The sequence below is a fragment of the Hippoglossus hippoglossus genome, chromosome 22 (genome assembly GCF_009819705.1).
Source record: "Hippoglossus hippoglossus isolate fHipHip1 chromosome 22, fHipHip1.pri, whole genome shotgun sequence".
NCBI lineage: Eukaryota > Metazoa > Chordata > Actinopteri > Pleuronectiformes > Pleuronectidae > Hippoglossus > Hippoglossus hippoglossus.
The window spans coordinates 8311595-8335963 of record NC_047172.1 but is presented as its reverse complement, the minus strand read 5'-3'; the positions used below and the strand labels follow the sequence as shown (position 1 = coordinate 8335963).

Here is a 24369-nt window from a genome sequence, read left to right as displayed (position 1 = left end):
CGCCATAATGTAGTTTATTCACGTGGGATGATTTGCAAATTCCGGATTTGGTGATGCACATGTGGTGTCCACCAGGCTGTGGTGAGCTCAGAGGACATGTGCGTGTGGGAGGACAGAGGAGCTTAGTGTCAGATGTGACCAGATGTAGAAGAAAGGAAAAGGAGGGGCGTAACAATATGTCGATTAAGTGATTGATTGAAAACACTTTTAAATTAACGATTTATACTTTTTTCATTATTTGGCAAATAAAATTACAAACATTCAATTGGATCGGACTTCTATCATGTGACATTTGTTGCTTGATAAGATCTTTCATGTGGCAAATGGCATCTGTCCCAATTTCCAGACATTTTATGGTCCGAATCATCAGTTTATTTGATATCACAATCTTGGCTTTCAGCTACGAAGGGGCCCTGGGGCAGATCGTTTGAACTGGGCTCCTAGTAAACACTAAGATTGGTCATGTGTCTATTAAACTCAATTCCAGAAAACAAACTTGTAACATCTGTGAAACATTGAGGCAACGTGAAACAATAAAATTAAATACAATATCAACAGAAAGACGGAACTTAAAGAAGACTGTGTGATACTGATGCATTTTCCCAAACAAGTTTTCAGTTGAAGTTGCACAAACCAGTTGATGCACACAAACAGCCTGAAGGGTTTGAGGCCCCTAGAGCTCAGGGGCCCTGAGGCAGCTCCCTGCTTTGCTCAGGTGATAATCTAGAGGCTGTAGAATGTCCACTATAAGCAAATTCCCCCAAATAATATATTTTCTGATTCACTGTCTGGTCTCCAAAGTCCCAGAAATGAGCAGAGAATCAGGAGTTCCAGAAAATCCAAATAAGTGTCTCACCATTTCTTGTTTTGTTTGACCAACAGTAACAAAATCTATAATCCATTTACAATAACACGCGAACAGAGAACAGCAGCGACTCCTCACCTCTGAGAAGCTGTGATAAAGGAGCATAAGAAACATGAAGCCCACACAACACATACTGGAAAACACCACCAGTGAAAAGAGGAATCCCAACACGCGGAAGCCAACTCACTAATGTTTTAAAAAAGACTCTTTGATCTCAGCCTGATCTTCTGTAGACAAACACAAAGAGGAACACAACTGAGATAAAAGCGTCTATTTAAAGAAACGTGTTGTTTGTGTGCATCCCTTTGCTCTTTTTTTCAGGAAGTTGAGTCGATTTGCTAAATAAATTACTCACATGTTGAGCAGAGGATTAAATTGGTTGACACTTTCAACCTTTATTACGATTTCTTACTAATCGCTTCATTAGTGTTTAATGAATCAATTACCAATGCCTTATAGATCAATTATCCTGCGAGTCATTGATTAGAACTATTAACACGTAGCACTAATTCATAATACATTACAATAATACATTTACTCACGTTGTTTCTCACAATTTTGAGGTACTTGTACTTTGAATTTATACAATACTGGTTAGATATTTTACTTTTATTCTATTTTTGTCATTACCTTTCACTTAATAATTACTTTGCCGTTTCAATATGTCACATGCTGCAAAATCTGTGATGATTACACATTAATGCATCAATAATCATAATCCAGTGATATAATATACATTATACTAAAATGTGTCATTCATCAAATTTAGTTAATTTAATTATATCATTATTGTGAATACAGGACTTGACAGAATATATTAGACTGTGGTATTTGCAATTTTTACTGGAAATAGTAAATCTGTTATCGTTATCAAAGCCATTATTTACAGGTCTTTTGTTGTTTTGTTTCATTAATTTGTATTATTTCAAAATATGTAAATAAAAAAAGAGAATTTGACTAATCGAACCAAATTTATTGTTAATTATTTTTTCTTTAAACCACATCTAACTAATCATGATTTAGTGAACTGTGCAGAAAGTATTGGTATATTTGGAAGAGTGGTTTGGCCTAACTGATATCTGCCCGACATGAACTATAAGTTATGACAGGTGGTTTCAGGTGGAGGACGAGCGCATGACCTGGGGAATCCATCCACCTGGGGAAATCATGCACGCCGAGATCGTGGAAAAAGCACACAGGCAATTCCAGCCTGACTAAACACACATCACATCATCAACCCAAAACCACTCAAAGGGAAAATATACAACCCTCAATCCTTATCAACCTCATTTACCATCAGCCAATGCTGGGTCCCCCCCCCCCCCCCCCCCCCCCCCGGGGGCCTGCTGATTGGACCGATCTCCCTGACTGAGCTTTGTTTGAAAAGAAAAAGAATCCGAACTGGTCATTTTGCTCTGTCACAATATCACAATAAACATCTGCAAAAAAATATGCCTGAGACATTTTTTGCAGCTAATCACATCTGGGATGCTGGTGGAAGGGGGAAAAAGAAACGGTAGAGTCAGCTGTTTTTGGTGGAGCCACTGGGATGTGATCCACACCCAGCAGTGGAAACACCCCTTCCACTCGTAGATGTGATTAGTCAAAACATGCTCCACCATAATGGCCCGTGGGAATCACACACAAATGCCTGACAAGTAGTTTGGGTTGCATTGGAAGGAGACGAGCAGGACTCAGTGCTGGCCACCAGCGGTAGTAACGCGAGAAGCAGCGTGAACCACCAGCAGCGGTTGATCTGATGGTTGTCAGACACTCCTGGTTTCTCACAAGTGACTCAGTGTGGAGTCTTGCACAACTCAAACCGTTGATGACTAAAATGTGGGAGTAGCGCTCACAAATAAGATGAGGAAATCCTTTTATCGATTTCACAATAGTTAAAAAGAAGTTCCACATGAATTGAATTTCACATTGAATTCAGGAGAACGATTCTGTTTACAGGATTTATGTCCATGTTTTTGTACAATAGACTGTAAATAAAGAGAAATGACAAAAGTGGAGCCAAGGCTTCTCCATTGCCCCTTGCTGGCTGCCTGCACTATAGATCATAAACCTCCTCCATGTTAATGAATGGGGTCGCGCTGAATTGTCCAGTTATTTGGGTTTTAAGCTGTTTTAATTTAATTTGATGCTATAAAAAGGGTGAAATTTCACAATTGATAGCTGATACTGACTCGTGAAAGGACCTCGCTGTCATTCCCCTGTTCACTACTGTGCAGGCTCTAGCTTTTTGTCTTTTTGAAGTTAATTATACAATTTCCGTGTTTGTTTTGTATGTAAAGATAAAAGACAAATATTTTACAGTGAAAACTGAGAAAAAATGCAAAGGATGTTATACTTTATATTGTTTTGTACCAAAATTTTTACAATTCAAACACCTTTAAAAATACATGTTTTAAGAAGTAGAGATGGGAATATGTAAAGAAATCTCAGTCATCCAGGTCAAAATATCTTCCGAGGTTCTACATGGACTTACAGGTATCAACAGCCATTCACACCTTGACTCAGGAGACCCACGTTGGCCAGGGCGTTCAACGACCTGCATGTTTAACACAACAACTCTCAAGATAAGTAACAACCCACAGAGGTTAAATACCTGAAACCTCCCACTGTACTACATTAGAACTGAAGAAGCCTCTTGGATGAGAAAAGAAATGTCTTCAAGAAACACTTGCTTGAATTACTCCAAAAACCCTTAATGTGATGTCAGTGGGAATAAATCAATACATTTTATACCAGGAAAACAAAATTATTTAATTTTAATGCATTTTATAATATAAATGTTGATCGGTTCTCATTAGACTGAGAGCTACATTAAAAAAGTGACGTCTCAACTCCAGTTTGTCATAAATACCACCAACTAAAGTGTTTCAAGATTTGGGTATAAATGCAGGAGCCACTTAAGAGTTCTATCATTTCAGTTTTTGTTGTTTGAAATCACTGAACACATTTATGAATAATGAAATCACCACAAAGTAAATGCTACACAGAGCCTTCTGGGCCACAGATGGTTTGGGGCAGCATGGTGATCCATCCTCGCCTGAAGCAGTTTATTGTTTATATGCTTTAATACATTTTGTAAAGACTGAAAATTAATCTGTAAATTAAGTAACTACAGCTCTTAGATAAATGTAGTTGGAAAGTAGTTACTTACACCTGGATAGTAGGAGGAGGTGGAGACGTGTCGTCCATCTCTACGGAACGTAACAGTGATCGCCCACCTATAGAACGACTCTGGTTCCAGAACAAGATTTATCATCAATTTTGTCCATTGAAGCTTCAGAAAATCTTTATTAAAAGAGCTTTTAGCGTGGAACCAGGCTGACCAGCTACCTTCTTACACACCTACCTAGTTACCTACCTACCTACCTACCTACCTACCTTCTTACACACCTACCTACTCACCTACCTAGTTACCTACCTACCTACCTACCTACCTTCTTACCTACCTACCTACCTTCTTATGTTCCTACATACTTAACCACCTATCTATCTATCTATCTATCTATCGCCACTTTCTATTGGCTGTGTGCGGATGACGCGGTCGTTACGTGTGAACCAGTAAATTAAAGCGACTCTCCCTTTCACCGTGTTTTCATAGAGAGAGCGAGAGAGAGAGAGAGAGAGAGAGGCTGGTAGAAAGGTAGATCTCTTATTGTTCTTCTTCTTCTTCACGCTTCATCCGGGGATCGCAGCTCCATGGAGACGCAGTGAGTCTGTGCGGCGGAGCCCAGAAACCAAAGTAAAGTAAACGGGGGAGGGTCGGCCACGGGAGGGGGGGTGTCAGCGAGCGAGTCACAATGCGTCTTTCACGGTGTTGAGCGGTCGCGGTGAACGATGAGCCAACTTCGCCGGTCGCCTCTCAGCGGACTGAGCCACTCTTGAGCCCCCGAAAAACAACACAACGAGCCCTTCCTGGCGGCGGGAGGAGAGCGAGCATGAAGAAGCCGAGCGCCGCGCTCCCTGCTGTCGGCTTGACTGGGAAATGGTAGCGTGCTGTGGGGACCGCACTGGGAAGGAACATGGTCGAGAGGAGCAGCAAATTCTTGTTGATCGTCGTCGGATCCGTGTGTTTCATGCTGATTCTCTATCAGTACGTGGCCCCCGGGGTGATCAATTTCGGCTCCCCGCACGGTTATTTCACGGAGGAGGACGAGGGGGACATCTTCCCCACTCCGGACCCCCACTACGTTAAGAAATACTACTTCCCCGTCAGGGACCTGGAGAGGACGATCGACTTCCAAATCAAAGGCGAGGACGTGATCGTGTTTTTGCACATCCAGAAGACCGGGGGGACTACGTTCGGCCGGCACCTGGTCCAGAATGTCCGCCTGGAGGTCCCCTGCGACTGCAGACCGGGCCAGAAGAAGTGTACCTGCTACCGGCCGAACCGCAAGGAGACCTGGCTCTTCTCCCGGTTCTCCACCGGCTGGAGCTGCGGCTTGCACGCCGACTGGACCGAGCTCACCAACTGTGTGCCGGGGGTCCTCAACAAGAAGGAGAACAAGCAGATGAACCTGAGGTAAGACCGGGGGAAGTGTTCTCCCTTTTATTGGCTTTTTATTGTGAGGAAGATAAAGTGTGTGGAAGTAACCTGTAGTCACAAAGTGGGAACCTGTAATGATTACATCACTTTAACTTTAAAACTTCAGTCCCTTCTTATCAAATCTCATTTTAGATAAGTACTCCAGGGATGCCCCAGTGTAGAAAATACACCTGAAGGGTACAACAGTCAATAAACTCAAAAGCCGCATTTCTGCAAAATGAGTAATCACATTAAACAACACAAAAAAAATCAAGTTAAACAAGTGTAAAATAGCTAAGTTACCACGATTCTCTGTCCTACACTGTGCGTGTCTGTGTCTGGTTTACAAAACAGCCTTTAATGCAGGCTCGTTCCTCTGGAGAGGTCATTATAATAGATCAGATGGTAAAATGTTAAAGCGTTTCTTCGCACAAAATCTCAAAACTTTACATGAGTGTGCAACGGATTTTTAGTCAAATTTATACCAAAGGAATGTAGCAGGGACACAGCCTAACAGGAGGCAATAGCAATAACCTCATATCTGAAGACTGTGAACACATTCAAGTCCCACTATGTGGTTAATTGGTAATGTCACATTTGGTTTTCCTAAATCACAGGGTTCTCTCTTCATCGGGTCATTACTGTGTCGTCGGGTGGGGAGAACAGAGTGGGAAGGTTTGTGTGCGGCTTTCTGAAAATAGCGGGCTTGATAATACGCGTTGAGAGACAAATGTTGATTGACAATTCAGCCCAGTGCTGTCACAAATGCCACAGGAGCTCAACAGTGGCTCCGACAACTGTTGATGGGAGCCAGTGTCGGGTTTGCCCTCCCAGTGAGTCCCACACTGAGGATTTGGCTGAATTTATTTGCGGGCACTGCATCCAGGAAAAGTACACTTCAGTAATAATCCCCTCGCATTGGCTGCAAGGTATCCAGACACAATGTGCAGCCTTATTAAGTTATAAACCATTTTCCTCTCCGCGGCCCCCCCCATTGTTGTTGCCAACACATTGCATCCCTCACACAGACATATTGACGGCTGTATCACCTTCCATTTCACTGCACCCTTGTGGGTAAAGAGTACGCTTGCTGAATGGGGTGTAGTGTCTTTGTCTTGCCTGGGCTTGTTCAATATTTAATTCTGGCTGTGGATGATCAATAGGACAAAAAAGAGGGTTAGAAAAAAATGTGGGGTTTTTAGAGAGAAAAGAAAGAAAGAAGGGTTTTCCAGCCCTGTGCCTATCTGTCTGGCAGCCAGGGGCGGTGGAGGTGTCGGGCTGGCTGCTCTGCTTCCCATGGCAGCTCAAACTGGGGGATCAGAGCTGCAGGCTGGGCAGGGCAGGGCCGGTAGGAGGGGGGTAGAATAGGGGGGGGGACTCTGCGGGGGTTTGGCTCCGCTCTAATCCGGGTGATTATTACCGCTGGGGCACACACACATACACACCAGCGCTGGTATTTGCTGCTGGCGTCAGTCCTGATTCCCGTGGTCTCCCCCCGGTCATAGGTGATAACGCGTCCGGCCATTCTACATGGCGCTGAGATATCACAGTGGATGCAGGATAAACGGCCTTTCATCACTTTGTGAGCACTTTTTCAAAGCCCAGATGTGTGTGCGTGTTTGTGTGCGCATTTGTGTGCACCTGAAGAGGCCAGGGGAACAGAAAGAGACAGCGAGGCAGAGTGGATGAGAGCGATCCACTGTGCGAGTGTGAGCGCAGCAGAGAGAGGATCTTGCCTCTGGTATAATCGACTATCCTATCACTCCTGACAGAAGAAACAAGGGACTATAAGCTTAATAGCACCCTGAAGAAAAACAATGCTGCTCCGTATTACACGCAGCTCCACTTCCACTGGGACGAGAAGTGAATCGCTGCGGCAATGAACTATGAAGAGAAACTGAAAACACACTCTGCGTTTCTCCTCCTATTTTTGTTTCTTTTTCTGACTCATCGCCCGCTCCTCTCCGTGTCTCCTTCTGTCTGAGTATGTTAGAAGTCCTCGGCTCCCTCTTTGTTTGGCTCTCTCGTGTCGGGGCTGCGGTGCTTGTTTAGGGACATTTGTCTCGAGGGCAGTGGCAGTGTGGTGAAGAGGCCAGGGAAAGTGTGAAAAAGATCATCTGTGTTTACTGAGCAGTGGTGAGGGATTTCTTGGCACGGTGTCGTATGCGTAGCTTTGAAATCGGCCGTGCGTATTATCAGTGTGGCGGAGATAAACAGTCTGTTGCTCCAGTCGATTTCAGTGGCTCACACTCCACATACCTGCCCACATAAGAGGAGGAAATGGTTTGGAGCTGTGTCTTGAACTTTGAGGAAAAGGGGTTGGGGGGGGAGACCAAGCTGACAATCTAGAAATCTCTGACCACGGCAGCAGCAGCAGCCACAGTTCTTGTGCTGAGATCCGTCGTTTCTCTCTCTGCAGCTGTGCTCTCATCCAACTGTCAAGTGCATTTTACACAAACGTTTCAAACGCTGCAAAAATAAAACATGAATTAGGAACATTTCCACCAGCACATAAATTCCACCTAATCTGAATAACAAAAAAACACCCGTCCACAGAGTAAAAATGGAAGAAATTCAAGACTTTTAATATCTGTATTTAAGAATTGATCAGTACTGGACAAGTTGCAATGCAAATATTGTAGTTTTTTTAATTTGATGATTTATGGTTCGGGCTATGAATGATTGTTTTCATTATCAATCAACTGTTTCTAGAGCCCAGGTTGACGTGCTCACATTGATTGTTTTGTCCAAACATCAACAGACCTCAAATTTATTCCATTTCCTGACATAGAAGCACAAGAAATCTATTTATGCTTGCCAACCTGGAACTTATGTGTAAACTGTAAAGCACAGTATAATGGCAGCGTAAGCCTGACAATTTCCCTTTCAATGAATGAGAGCGACAGTTGTTCTGGTATTTCTTGGCTTTCTGAATCTGTACAGCTTCTATTGAACTGTTTTATGTTAATACTGTAACGTTCACAGGGCCTGTTGTTGGCTGTATTATGTCATGATTCTGTACGACAGCATGCTGCACGATTTCTGCAAAATGCTTCTTCCTCACAAGAGCATGAAAGCATTTTTTCACACAAATTCAGTTTATCATAAATTGTGGGAGAAAGAAAAAATAATTCTACAATGGATTAGGTTCAGTTTGGTCCGTTGACAAATGTCTCAGCTTTAGAGGAAGGAGCATTAAGAAGGCGCCTGCGGCACTGAGATGAATGGTCGGAAACAGGAGAGACAGGTCCGTCTTTGATTTGTGATGAGGTGAGATGGAGATGAACTGTGGCATTGTGGGAGAAAAGAGCCCGTACTCAGCAGTTGATTTGCCATTTGCCACCTTTTTATATCAATTTTTATGTTCTTCACTGATCCCACAGGACCCCCCCCCCCCCCCCCCCGCCTGCGCACGCGCGCACACACACACACACACACACACACACACATTAATGAGTGTGTAAAACAAACACTCAGACCCTAATGCAAGGCCTTAGAAACGAGGCCTCTAATTGGTTAAGGAGGTTCCTATCACTTTGCTCAAATTAGAGCCACACTCTCAGATGGGGGATACCATCTGTCCTGTGTGAGAGTGTGTGTGTGTTCACATCTCGAGAGTGTGTGTGTTTGTTTTTAATCCTAGTGTGTCATAGAGCGTCTTGGTAGGCGAAGTGATGGGGCTAATTTTACTGCCTCTATCTCGGTCCTCTCTCAAATCGCTCCCTGCTTTTTTCTCTCTCTCTCTCTCTCTCTCTCTCTCTCTCTCTCTCTCTCTCTCTCTCTCTCTCTCTCTCTCTCTCCTGCCTCCTCCTCATCCCCTCTGCTTCCCCTCTAAAACACTTTCCCTCCTTCTCCTTCCATCCTTCCAACCCTCCGTGATGGTGTCACTCTCTAATCAAACAGCAGGCTTGCTTTCTGCTTGGTGGCTTTATGGCCGGGGGCTCGCACTCTCGCTCTCTCTCTCCTTCACTTTCCCCCCCCTCTCTTGATTTTTCTCCTCTCTCCATCTCTACCCCCTCTGTCTTTCTTTCTCTCCTCTTGCCATCTTTCTCTCCCTTTCCCTCCGAGCGTGACTACTGCATTAGAGGAAATGTCTTTTCATGGAAGATTTGCTGCAATTTCCAAAATGGCCGCTTTGCCTAATGGACAACTGCCTTGGTTCTAATGAATGATTACATGTATGAGTAGGAGGAGGGGGGTTGGGGGTTGCAGGACGATGGGGGAAAGGAGAGGGGGACAGAGGAGTAAATGGAGGCGATGAAGAGTAATATGAGGAAGATGATGGGATGAGTGTGGGACAAGAGGCAAGCTGTCAGGGTATGATTGAAAAGATAAAAGATGGAGGGGTGAAAACGTTTCGTTTCATTGCTGGGGAGGGGGCTAGTCAATTAGCACGGTTGTCAGGCAATGGGCATTACTCTGCTTTCAATGGGTCTGTTTTAGATTCACAGCACAAATCGTGTGTGTGTGTGTGTGTGTGTGTGTGTGTGTGTGTGTGTGTGTGTGTGTGTGTGTGTGTGTGTGTGTGTGTGTGTGTGTGTGTGTGTGTGTGTGTGTGTGTGTGTGTGTGTGTGTGTGTGTGTGTGTGTGTGTGTGTGTGTGCGCATGAGAGTGGATGCGTGCGTGCGTGGGCATGAGAGTGGATGCGTGTGCATGTGGTAGCCCAGCATGGTGCCAACCAGCACAACTCAGAATCCAGATGAACTCCAGGAAGCTGCAGAGGTAGCCCTTGCTGATTGGCATATAGCACAAATGTGTGTGTGTGAGATTCTGTGAGTGAGTTGTGTGAATGTGACCATGTCTATACGCATGCGTGCGCGCGCTCATGTGTAGCCAGGCAGGTCGGTGTTAATCCAATCAGATTAGCCGGGTTTAAGCGCTGGCGGCCAGGCGCTCCAAAGCTGGTTACGTCCGCTCATCCTGCAACTGCGGCTGCACCACGTTCCAGCATTCCCAACAAACATTCCCACATCCCTCCAGCCACTCATTCCCCGCCTGTTTACCAGGCTCAAACAGAATAAGTCTGCCTCTCCGACTGGAAACCTGGCTCTAGCTGGGATTACTAGCGGTGGTTTAACACCTGCAACACGTGTATGTTGAGTATGTGAGGAATGAGTGCACAGGCAGAGGCATTCAAGTGCATTTTGTGACACTAAGTCAGAAAATAAGATGCTTTTTTTGAATGTTCGCTTCACATTAACTGGACTTTTTAGTCTGCTCAACGTGAATCAATGGTAATTTTAATCTAATTTAGTAAAATAATAAGCAAATGCTGGTCACAGACTCCACATTGTTGACTGGTGAGTCTGTCTTAAATTTGTCATTTGGCCTCTGATTACACTTAACTAGCATGTCTTGTCAACGCGGGCAGTCAAGGCATGTGGACGTCCACATAGGGATCCGTGTGTCCGCTAGCGGTAATGGGTGAATGGTGACATTTTCATCACTAGAACCATAACGGACATCAAACTATGAATTCGTCTTTAATAGGTAAAATTACCCAAAATGTCTTGAAACAGTTTCTAATTTCCAAACTTGCTAATCATCCCATGACTCTTTAAATTCATATTATGTCCCTTTGGTGGTTTCCCGACCCACAGGTTGGAAATCATCTTCGGTTACAGCTCTGCTCAGTTTGCTTATAATGACAATCACCTCATCAACAACACCAGTAAGGTGTTACTATATAATGTTGTCTGTTATAGGCTTAGATGTTATGTTGTCTGCGAGGCAAAAGAAATAATCATTATTATTCCTACAATGGTGTATTGCTCACTGATTATAGCCTTAAATTCCACACCAGATCAGCTCACCAACTGCTGATGATGTGGTTGAGTAAGTGGCTCTTCGTGCTTTATGCTCTGCCCTTCACAATGCAGGGAAATGCTGGTCAACTCGCACACAACCTCACACATAAAAGGGTGAGATATGGCCCCTATGTGTTTTCTTCTTCAGTAGCTTGAGGCGGGTGTTGACAGGGCTCTCTTACCTACACCACCGCTTCCTCTCCACTACAAGAGTTCAGCTGAGGTTCAGCCTCGGGTCACCATAACTTACAAGCCCAACCTCGCAGTTCAGAGCTGAGACACTTGAGCTCAAGAGGGGTACGTGGTTACATACGGGGCAGTGGTTTGACTCGCTGCCATTCCGAGCGTCTGCAGCCATTTTGCCCCGCAGATTGACTGAATGGCCCCGATTAAAGTCAAACTCTTGCTTAAAGTCTGTGGTGTTCTTGTATTCATTGTAGGATCACAGAATCAACATCAAACTGAAACTGTCCAGAATACAAACCAGTACGGTCAAGTTGAGTTAAGGCCGACATCACTATTGATTTGCTCCAGCTGTCTCACCTCAGTGCATCTTAAAGACAGAACAAGGAGAGGGATTCGCCTGACCGCTGACGACTGTCTCTGCTGGTTCTCCGTGAAGGGTTATCTCTGCTCTGCCTGCAAGCCTTCATTATTGATTAGCCATTATGGATTGGCAAGGGTTTTTCATGAATTGATAAAACTTTGAACGACGCTGACACAGAGCGGAGCCTTTCCGGCTGTACGCTCAACAAAGACGGCAGACAGGGAGGGAGAGCGAGTAGTAAAGAAAAGCCATACTGATGCATTTCCTAATCATTACACAGCCTCTGTGACTCCGTGTGTCACTCTGTCTCTTCCACGCTAAGCTGCCAACTGTCAAATGTCGCCCCCACCTCCCCCCACCACCACCGCCACCACCACCAAACTGATTCCGCGGCCCTGTGGACAAATAGCCGTGCGGGGAATTATTAGCAGACATTTCTATGGCTGGTAATGAGGGGTGCTACGCCGCAGCAGCTCCACCAACAGGATTACCGCCCATTGATTAGCCTAGCCTAGCATTAGCCTTGCTAGCCAAAAGCGACATGACTGATTAGTGGACATTTCTGTGGCCGTTAATGAGTGGTGCTGCGGAATGCTAGAATGAGAATGGGATTACAGGCCATTAATCAGACAAGAGGCAAGCTGCAGTCATTAGCCGGCCCAGCGGCAATGTCAGCGCGTCTATAGCTGATCTCAGATCCTGGTTTCTGAATCAGGGTTTGGCCTCGTCTCTTGTCTGATTCTCCTGCCACATTATCGACCCTGAGTGTCTCTTTTACCACCCACACCCCACGGTGCCTTATTGTTTGATGGCCCTCCCCCCTCAATCCTTTCCCTCCTTCTGAGATGGAGAAGGACAGACGAGAGAAAGACATCCCCGGGGACCACTCTGTGCGTTCATTAACCGCACTGTCCTCTCATGTCCCTTGGATGTGACGAGTCCAGACAGGATGTGACCCGGCAGCTTCTCACCATCCCTCCGTCTGACGTCCTCGCATTTGCTCTATAAACAAACAAATGAATGCATCTATTTTCTGCATGCATGTGTTTATGAATAAATGCATCTATTCATGAAGCTGGTGTGTTGCTGTGGGAGAGTGCTTGTGTTTGTGTATGAGTGTGTGTGTGTGTGTGTGTGTGTGTGAGCGAGAGATGGCCAAAGGAGGCATGTGAACGGAGAGAAGAGGCTGACAAGCGTGTTAATTGAATTGTGGGAAAAATGCAAATCCCGTACTGCCTCTTTGAATTAGGGGGAGGAGTTTTTACTGATTTGGACTGTCTCCTGTTTAGGCGTGCACACAGACACAGTAGGTTAACTTTTACTAATTCTCAAAAAAGGGAATGAATGATAGCGTTGTGTCTGCATCGCTCCACGCCTCGTTGTGTTGTTTTCCCATCAGGTCTCTCCATTTTTCTGACCGTGATGCCATCCCACGACCTCGGTGTCGTGTGTGTGTGTGTGTGTGTGTGTGTGTGTGTGTGTGTGTGTGTGTGTGTGTGTGTGTGTGTGTGTGTGTGTGTGTGTGTGTGTGTGTGTGTGTGTGTGTGTGTGTGTGTGTGTGTGTGTGTGTGTGTGTGTGTGTGTGTAACTGTGCCACCAGAACAGCAAGTGCTGATACCATTCATGGAAAGACGGAGTGAAAGGAGAAAAGAAAAATACAGAGATTCCTCGTTCTGCTACACTTGGTTTGTCTGCTTCACTCCAGGGCAGAGCCGTGGATCGCCACAGTTGCTCCTTTTTGAAGCTGCACACGTTTTTGTGTGTGTGTGTGCTTGCCCATGTGTGTATGCTTGTGTGTGAGTGTCTCCCTCTGCCTTCATTTGTGCATTCAAGCGAGGATTGCATGTGTCCGGGTGTATGCCGTGTGAATGTGTGGTTTGTGGGATCGGTGTTCACTAGTCAGTCCGGTGATTTGATGTGTGCTCTGTCTGTTCTCGTACCCGAAGCTGAATCATATGAGCAAAATCTTGAATCACAAACTTCTAAAACCCATATTGGTATTGTGTTTATCTTCTATTTTCTGAACTGAAATCAGGGCATTACTTGGTGATCTACATTACATAAGGGTCTGTTTGAATCAAGCATTACACTTCACAAAAAGCATGAGGGTATGTGAATGCCGTTTCTTTCTTTAGAGCTTGAAGCCACATCTCACTTTGACTTGTGACAATTGCCAGCTTTAGATGAGGTTAAAAAAAGCAAGACTGATTTTACTTGAAGATAAATAAATAATAAAACCAATTCTAGTAATTAAATCAAAAGCTATCATGACTTTTAAAATTAGCATTCTTTAGCATATCGTCTAACCCTTACTTTTGATATTTTAACACATTTATGACAACTTGAAACCTTTTGTCATTTATCAAAGTTTGTTTCACCGTCCCTCTTACTATTTTCCATATGTACAATTCTCACCATCACTCTCCTCTTTTGTATTCGCTGGTGTCTGAAAACACACTTTTATTCCTCACTTACATTTCAGACATGTCTGAACTAGTTGTGGTTTTCTCAGCTCGCCAATAGACTGGTTTCTTTTGTCGCACCATGACGGTGTTAACTCTGCAATGACGTAGGGCTTATGGGAAATTATGTTTGTCAAAAGCATTTATATTAGGTCATTTATCTTAAAACTACATAACATATGAAGTGATCCCTTCAATAAAGTGTTTAGAAAGACTCAATTCACTGCATGGGGTGATTTTTTTTTTTTTACATTATTACAAATGTCAGTGTTATTCTTGACGTGAAGGAAGTGGAGGAGTTTGTACCGCAGGAACCGATCCTGGAAGCTCTGCTTTCTCTTCAGCTCGCTGTGTGACTCACAAGGGATGCTTCTTCTTTTCGGGAAAACGTCTTTAGTTGAGCAATGCGCACTAGTTCAGACTTGAATGTGCAGTAAGGATGGTCACCAGTCAGCAAACAACCAAAGCACCCCCTCTTCATATACAAACTCTTTTTCTAAGAAACAGAAACAACGTCACCTCATCTGGAAATTTCAACACTAATCGTTGTGGAGTCAAGCTTAACGGTGAGAAAGTAGGACAGGCCTGTAACTGCTGTAAAAAGCAATTGAGACAGTGAGGTGGTGTCATCCTGCTGAATAAAGGTCAGTGTTAAAGCTAATCCAGTTAAACTATTCTTAGTGTCTCTTCACCTCTTTGTCTCTCGCTGCGCTCTCTCTTCTCCTCCTCCTCTTCACCATGTGTGACACTGTCGATCTGGGCCACAAGTATTTAGGTTTCACCCCTTCCACCTCTCTCTCTCTCTCTCTCTCTCTCTCTCTCTCTCTCTCTCTCTCTCTCTCTCTCTCTGCACTGTCATTCCCACCTTCAACAGCTGTCCCCCCCCCCCCCCTTCATACCCCGTTGCTTCCCTGGATTCTGGCTCTGTCAAAAAAACTTTCACCTCTTCATCCTCCCTGCCAGCGCGCTGTCGTTTTGGGTTCCCAACGCGTGTCAGCTTCCTCCAGAGAGAGGAAGTGATGCGTCAGGAAGTGCTTTTATCCGCCAGTGATCTGATCTGATGTGATATCGAGATAAACACAGTAGGAGTGCAGTGCTCTCTCTTGCTCACTCTGGGGAGCTTTATGATGGAGAAGCCCTATATAATTATATATCTACATACATATATTTCTGTCGGTGCTAACTATCCTCTTGTGAACAGATTAAATTACAACGGGGAAACTAGAGTGTTGGCCTTTTTATAGCCAGTCAGCTTCTCAACTAATTTAAAAACCTGCTGTGAAACCTAATAAGAACACGTTAAGAAATAGTCTTGTAAGAATGAAATTGCCAGTTTGATCCCTCAAGATATGTAAAATGTCCACTGACAGCCTCATGTAGTCAGTGTCTTTGAGAAAGAATCAAAACCTCCACCTGCTCCCATTTCCTTTTTACTTTATGTTAGGCTGGCACATAAAGGCTGGAAATGTATTGGATCACTTCCAGGAGCTGTGGCGCATGCGAAGTACACTGACATTCAGAGGATTAGTACACGAAAAAAAAGATACAGAATATATCAATATTTCAGAATTTGCCTTGGGTTGTCCTAACAAGCACACAGACTCGCTGTTAAGAGTTTAATAGGAAGGGAAAACCCAGTCCCACTGAGGCTAGACTATTTTGAGTAAGATCTTGAATTTAGAAAGCCTCTGTCTGTTAACGTAGATACAAATAGAGAGAAAAGGCTCATATACATCAAGTCAAATCATTTTAGATAGTTTGTCGATTTTTTTGGTGTCATTTCCAGATTGTTGGAGGAAGTGGAGACATGTTGTCCATCTTGATAAAACCTCCTGAGCTACAGCCACTGTTATGTGATGTAAGATAAGACAAACTTAAGTTTCAAAATCACTTTCCAACTGCTGACACAAGAATGTGTCTTTAGTGGATAAGTCAGTGGGCACCAGGCACCAGACTGGCTGATGGCGGTCTGAGATATTTGAATCACTTACAGTTCTTCTTTGGTTTCTGCTTGCTGTCAAAATTTGACTTGGCGGAGCATCTCCCTCTCTAATTACATATAATGGACAAATCAAGCCAAAACAATAACTATCAAACAGCTTTTTGACTGGCTGCCTGTCACTACGCTGTCATCTAAATGTCATATTCCCTACAGCAAATGGGCATAGACGCTGGTGTCATACCTTATTGAAAGCCAAGAAATTGTTGGTGGTAGCTCAAAAGGTTTAGAACAAATGTTCCCCTCACTACTGAGGAGCCTTTAAGTGCTGAGCACTGAGAAGCTTTTAGAAGGAACAGTGTCATTGCGAAGTAAGTTGTACCCAGAGAAGCTTCCGTTAGTCAACTAGGTATGATGTTTATACAAATTTAGGCTTTACTTAACTAGGGAAGTCAGTGCAACAAATCCTTATGTACACTGAAATCCTCGTGAAGGCAAAATCCTTATTTGTTACATAAAAATGGTACCAAGGGAGAGGGATTGTATTAGCTATGGGGGCAAACGTTTGTAATTTAGGGTTTCTGGGAGGGTTTCTATTAGATATCCAGGCCAAACCCTTTTTTTACAAACAGCAATACTTTTTGTAGGTGTTTTTGGTCCAGGTGACATTTTGTCCAATTTCCATTAACAGCTACGTATGAATGCAGATACATTTATTAAATCTTGTCCCTCGCCTACAGATTCTGCACATTCACATACAGAATATGTTTGTAGAGATTAGTAATAAAGTAGTTAATTAAACAAAGAAAAATATCAAGGATATAAGACTAAAAGGATTATCATTTGCAGAAAGCACTTATAAAACCCCCCTAAAAGGTGTAATGGTATAATTAAAAGTGTGGTAGCACTGTTAGGTGTATTGTTTCAAAAGATTTATCCCCCACGCTTGTGCGAGTGGAGGCATCTGAGGCTCATGAAAACCCAGAGACCTGCAGGCAGTGCAGTGTAGTCCAGAGGGTCTGTTGCAGAACCATGGCTCTTCATCAGGTCTTGGGTTATTTCCCATTTGCGTGATTCTGGCCTTTTGCATGTTGAGCGCCACAATGCAAACACTCAGAGGCACTCATGCAAAAAATGCAGAGCATGCTCTCTCTCTCACACACACTCTCCCTTTCTGCCACACACATTCTGCTTCCGTCCCTCACCGACTTTATGGATCCTCACTGTTTGACGTTTTCCCTTGTTGAATAACCCCCCCCGCCCCCCCCTCACCAGTTTTTCTTTTCCTCCCTTCCTTTCTCCCATCTCTCTCTGCCGTTTTTTTTTTTTTTTTTTGTCCGACATCTCTTCATGCTTGACCAGCCTTGCTGTGACTCTTGACTTCAAAGAGCTACTTCATTCATCAGTCACTCATCAGAGAGTGGGGGCCATTCAGCGCCCGGGCTAAAAGAGAGGGAGGGAACGAGGAGTGAGTGTATAAAAAAAAGAGGGGGAATGAGTGTATGAAAAGAGGGCACGAGAGAGAAAGAGGATCCGCTCTTGACCGCGGGGAACCTCGGGGAGTCACAAAAGGCAAAAGGGGGTCGCACTCCCACACACATCCACACACCCATACAAAGTAACACTCAACACTTAAACACACACACACACACACACACTTTTTGTTTTTGTCCTGTTGGGTGTGTGCACTTGCAGCATATATGATCCCTTCCTCTCTTTTCTGTCTTTCTATCTCGTCTTTCGCTCTTTCTTTTCATTTGAGCCGGCAGTACAAATGTTTGTCGGGGCCTGTGCCTTCCCATAATCCTTCGGTGTGTGTGTGTGTGTGTGTGTGTGTGTGTGTGTGTGTGTGTGTGTGTGTGTGTGTGTGTGTGTGTGTGTGTGTGTGTGTGTGTGTGTGTGTGTGTGTGTGTGTGTGTGTGTGTGTGTGTTGGGGCCACTCTGCGGTATTTCAAAATCTCGCCCTCTGTATTTTCATCGCCTTCGTGCCCACTGACATTCTCCCTCTTTTTTTCCCCTTGCCTCAGTATTTTGAGGTGGCTGGCAAGCTAGTTTTCAGGTCAGTGGGAATTGCTATTGCTTCCCCTCTCAGCTGGAGTCTGGCTCACACTCAACTGCACACAAACACACACCCACACAGAAATATGCATGCTTTTTTTTGTTGTTGATCGGTCTCTTTGTGCGAGTGGTTTCTGCAGACGTGTGGTTGTGTGGTCCTCTACATGCATGGTTGACTGACTTGAAAAGATGTGCCGCTCATAGGTGTGGCAGGTTTCTCTTCATTCGTCTTTTGTCTCTTCATTATTTCACAGTTTATTTGTTTTGCTCCCCCCAAGTAATAAGTCATAGCTGAAAGTCTGCCACGCTCCGTATGCCGCTCGCCTCGGCCTGTTTTTGTGCTTGATGGTGTTCTGTATGAGTGGAGAGGAGGTTTCCTTTGTGACTCACCTTGTTTGTGTGTGGGTGTGAATGTGACCTCATATCCCCATTAGCCTGTCCTGAATAGAGAAAAGGAAAAAAATGTGTTTATGTAAGAACATTAGGTATGTCTGAGTCAGAAACTGAGTTTTCGTATTATTCAGATCGTCGATGTTCCTCAGTTTTTCACAGGGTCGGAGGATATTAGGAAGTTGCTCTTTCATTTTGGTACAACTCAGGACTTTCAGAAACATTTCTTTGATTAAGAAAGTGAACATTTGCCCTGACAACTCTCCAGTCTCTGTCTTTGTTAATCGCTTCCTCTATTAAATGTTGGAAATGATTTTAAAAAACCATCATGATCTAAAAGGCAATTTGACATTATTAGATTTCTTAAGGGCACTTTAGAGAGTGCATTCCTCCTCCAAGTCTGATTGGTCACTTGAATACCATGTTGCATATTGAGATCAGATACATGTACACAGACATATTCTGCAAAAAACATTCAAACAAATGGACAGGATTGCGAACATAAATCTCCTCGGTGCAAGTAACAACCAAAAAGATCAGTTTATAATCACATATGACACAGATGCAGCAGTTTAGAGTTTGTAAATAGATGCTTGGTATTTTGACAGGAAAAGTAGGATGATAAACACTTAATTTATCTTTAAATGGTTGACGTTGAATTTTCTGTTGACCTGCTTAAGCTACATGTTGAGTTTTCTTGTAAACCAAGTTTCTGTTTGCACTCAGCGATTATCACCTCTTGTGTTGAGGTGAAATAAATGCTGAATTACTTCCTAAAACTAATATATAAGCTAAATAAACTAAACAATTTCTTTAAATCTGTGCATCATTTGCATACATGTTAGCAGTCTTCTTCTGCTCTCTCTTTTCTGTCCACATCCTGTTTCCTCAGTTAAATGATGTGAAAGCCATCGGCAGGAAGGAACAAACATAACAGGCACCCACTTGGCTTCAGAATGCCATGAAGTGGTGAGAAACTCCACAGGGTACCTTTTAATCAACTTCGCTGTTTGAGCTCAACTCTCAGTCAGTTTGAATTAGAAGGAGTAGATATAATTTAATGTCAGATGGCAAATAATAAAGTTTAAAATGGATTTGACCTGACATTTACCTTTTTATACGACCTAAAGTGAGTTAAGAGGAGATAGTGCCGCTAACGTTAATGAGGAATGACAGTCGGACTTTCATTAGATACACCAGTGCAAACTTCTATAACCCAGTACAGAAGCCATTTGACAATTTCTACACCTGTTGAGCTCATACTGTTTAGTTTGTTCCTTAAAGTATCAGACGTGTTAATTAAACTGGCAATGGTAGAGTTGTGGGTAATGGTTGTGTTTTATTGGAATGCTTTCAATTAAAAAGTGTTTCTCATCCTTATATGTTAACAAATTTATGGCATCGAGCAACACAGAACTCTGTGAAAACCGTTCAACTAATTAAACACCTGAATGCATCATATTTTTTTTTGTCGCTGCATTTTTTAAAGAGCAAGGGATTTAAATTTAAAATGGAGAAATTGTGCCAACTGGGAATCCATCAAAAATTTGGCGAAGGGACTGACGTGTTTAAAAAACCAAAGTGTTTGGATTGGAGAGTCTAATGCCACACACACACGCACATGATCTTTACTGGGCAAAGCTTCACCATCGTGGACACACACAAGTTGCCATGGGCCGGTGCACACCCACTGAGCAAATGTGGAGGCGTACACAAGTCACAGGTCTCGAGGAAGCAGAGGTGTGGAATAGTTAATGCAACACTTAATTATGTTTTACATTTTGTTATACTGGTTACCAGAATGAGAAAGTGTGTATTTTCGTATGTTTAAAGGTTCAGTGTGCAAGATTTAGTGACATCTAGTAGTGAAGTTGCATTTTGCAGCTGATCACCCCTCACCTCCCTTTCCGAACATGAGAGAACATGTGGGAGCCTTCCGTTGTCATAAAAACTCAAAAGGCGTTTAGTTTGTCCAGTTTGGGCTACTGTAAAAAACATGGCAGCCTCCGTAGCGAGGACCCACTCCCCATGTGAATATTAAGTATTTAAATATAAAGGGTCCATTGTAGGGTAAAGAAAACAACTATTTGTACAATTTAGATACAAGACACTAGTGAGAACATCACTAGGATTATTTTATATTCAATTTCTGCCGATAGATCCCTTTCACCTAAATCTTACACACTGAACCTTTAGTAGAATACATTTTTATTTGTTCACGTGTTCATCGGTATAAATCAGGGTGTGAATTACATGAACACACTCGATCCAAGGTGGTGAGTCAGTCAAGTTCTTGTAAGTTGAGTAGAGTAACATGCCTGCCCTGACATGCCTGAACAACACACACATACATGCATGCACAGGCACATTAACCTTAAAAATGGCGAAAGTGGAGATGGAGGTAGAGACGACAGAGAGATCTTAATAAAAGTGCCGCGGAGCAGGAGATTGGAAGGGAGGGAGAGATAATTGCATTCAAGTTGGCAAACAAAAAAGAGGCCGGGGAGAAAAGGGAGATGGAGTGAGCAGCTGGAGGGACACGGGGCAAAGAGAAAGCAGAGATGGAGTAGAAAAAAAACACTGGAGGAAAATGAGGGCAAGAAGGTGAGGGAAAGTATCTCTTCGTCCCCCCCTTCTCCTCCCCCGATGGAATGTTAATCAGCGTAAAGAGGTCAGCCCTCAGAGAGTGTGTATTATGTGTGTCTGTGATGGGGTGAAAAGGTTGGATGTGGTGTTCTGGCCTTTTGGAGCCTTGTCTGAAGTGGTTGAAATGAACAACTGCACGCAGGGGTCCATTACAATGCCCTTTACAACTTCTTTCTTTACAACACACTCCCAGTCACGAAATTCCGAGAAACAGTTCTTTGATTAATCAGTTTTGACAGCATTATCATGATAATGAAGCCGCATAAAGAGTCTATTTAGTGAGTATAAGTATCTAGTTTTGAAGATTAAAAAAATTGTTTTCCATCTATAAAATACAAAGTCTTTTGTTTCCAAGTTGTTGTTGTTTTTCTGTTAATGTTTCAACATCCGTACTTGTCTTTTTATTTCACCATGTACATCTGTGACAGTGGGTTATCTATGGTTGGGACACATAGAGGGTTGCAGGTTACAAAACAGCCACTGAATTATTGTGTCACACATGGCAATGCTTTAAAATGTAATGTACTTCTAAAATGTATTTATTTTGTAGTTTGATTAAAGATGTCTGTCAGGTTATTTCAGGATAGCTGTAGCCCAACGGCAAGAGAAAAGGATTCGTACGATATTGAAATAAAATCATAGATTTTCTTAATTGAGCACATTAGCATGAGTTGCGTCACATTTTGACAAATGTCTTCCAACATTTGAACAAAAATTTCACTGCTTAAAACTAATACACAAAATGCAGCCGTGAGCTGAGGTGCTTTGGGATTCGCCAGTTTTTAATTAGCCGAAGGATTTTCTCCTGCTTGTATCTTTGTTTATTGGCCAGAAGATTCTTCACAGCGCCAAATTACGATGTGTAGGAAGCTGGCTGAAGCTTTTTTTCCCTTTTTTAATATAAAAAAAAGATTACAGCCTCAGGTGATTTGGAAATAGCAGCAGTCAGTATTGCATTGCCTTCCCTTTTATATGATTTATTGTGCAGTGCCAGAACAGAGGAAGGTTTGAGACCTGAAGGTTGCATTTATGAGAAATCATAAAATATAAACAAGTCAAAGTCGCCCAAAAGTTGTCTGTCCAGTTCTGTGTTTAACACGATGGTCAACTGCTGCAGGAAGGCAGCGACACACTCAACCGACCTAAATAGTTTATCAAAACTGCAATAGTCAATCATTTTATTCGAGCAATCAGTCAAAAGGTTTAGTGACAAACCTGCGAATATGTTTCACTCAATTCTGCAGTTTGCCTAATTTCTGTGGAGTATTTAAGCGTTTGGCAGCTCTTTGTGTTGGTTTTCTCACCTGCAAGTTCACTGTTGTGGTTGACTCTCTTGGCTCTCATCAGTGGTGTAACCAGGCACAGGTCAATCTCGTCCAATGTTGGCTGCGATTGCTCCCCTTGCAACACATGGATAAGCAGTACAGATAATGGATGGCAACTGCTTGCAAGCTACTTCACCATATCATTAAAACATAGTCATATGCTTATTTTTAAGTGCAGAGATTGTTTCTGGTCCCAGGTGGTCATAAAAAGAATAATTACTCCCATGTTTGAATACATTGTGAGAGCCAAGCCATTTTCCATGAATATAACATTTCTAGTGTCATGATTCAAGATACTGTTTGGCATGACCATCATGTCATGAAGCAACACCGAGCTCTATCATAGAGGGTCAGCTATAGCTCTATATACCCTCACAGATTACACGTGGTACCAGCAAGCGGTAGGTTGTCCCTTCTTTACCCAAACAAAGTAATTGTTTTCCTGCTGTGATCGGTAGTAAAGGGAAGAGCTCAAGATAACTGTGATTTTGGCACATGAAAAATAACCTATTTGTCCTGCGTTTTATTTTGTAGGCTGAATATCCCTGGTCCGTCTTCTCCCACCAACTTATTTTTTTACACATTTCACACTGATAGCCCTATTTCTTGGGTCACTACTCCAATGTGAAGAATGCCTCTGTGTGTTGCTCTCCTCAGCTGAGGTCATTTTTACAGCTAAATCAGTTGGAACAGCGTTTTCAACTAGAAGCGCTTTCCCTTTATTTCAGTTTATTGGGCCGAATAAGAAATTGGGACGCGTAAATTTCACTTGGGACCAAAACAGTTGGACTGGGACCCTGTTGGGAGGGGGGGGGGGTGCTCAGTATGTCTCACTGCACCTCCTTAAGTGAGAGTTGTTTGGAGTAAGGGGGGGGGATCAGACCACCATACATTTCGACTACACAACCACTCAATAGTATGGATTAAACGGAAGGAAATGTTTTCAGAAAAGTCACAGTAGTTTAATTTCTGTTTAAATTGTAGTAAAACTGAAATTGAACAAAGAGGGATAAGTTAATTATTCAGTCTCATTTTATAAATAGCGCGATCATCCGTTGTTGTACATTAGGATGACAACAGGCACGATCACTAAAGGGAGTGTGGTAATCAGTGCAATGATCCACATCCGCAGCAGATGCTGATGCTTCATGATTGTTTAGCTGTTAAGGAAATCCTCTTCAGCTCCAAACGTCTGACTAATGAAGAAGCAAGGATCATGGGGTCGAATCGGTTCCACTCAGTCATCATAAAAGTTTAAAGAATTCAACAGAAAGTACCAGTAAGCATAAAATAATGAATTAATCAATCCATCGTAATGGAGGTAAAAGTTAGAAATAATCGTGATATTAAAAACGTAACCTCCTTGGGGGAAATAATTATAATACCACCTTTTTAGAGGTGATCAGATGGCATTTGTTTTTTTGAAAAGTTCTTAATCGTTTATTTTCAAGCTATGACTTCAAATCAGTTTCTAGTTTCCAGCCTCTCAGTTGTAAGTTTTTTCTTTGTCTTAGAAGGTTTGGATTTAGGTTTTGAAGTGTTGTCTGGGAAAACGAGTAATTTGACGGCGTCATTTAGAATTTTTATTTTCTTCCATTTTCCAGACTGAATGATGAGTTGATTTTTTTTTTGTCGCAAAAATAACTTCAAATTTAGTGACTGTCTTCAACTGTCAATTGGAAACACTCATCACAGTTTGTAGACCAACTTCTGAAATTCTGATCAACAAAAATAAGACGAACGTCGTAAAACAAACCAGAAAACATGAGAGAAACCTGTTTAATGAG

At 43.0% G+C, this 24369-nt stretch overlaps 1 protein-coding gene across 1 annotated transcript in view; it reads left to right on the top strand.

Annotated features, from left to right (window-relative positions):
* The first annotated feature begins 4499 nt into the window (after positions 1-4499).
* Positions 4500-24369, top strand: part of hs6st1a (heparan sulfate 6-O-sulfotransferase 1a) — a 57233-nt gene continuing 37363 nt past the window's right edge. Inside the window, exon 1 of the mRNA XM_034575910.1 lies at positions 4500-5405. Within this exon, the coding sequence (XP_034431801.1) occupies positions 4906-5405 (500 nt within the window). The 5' untranslated portion in view covers positions 4500-4905. The remainder of the gene's footprint in view (positions 5406-24369) is intronic.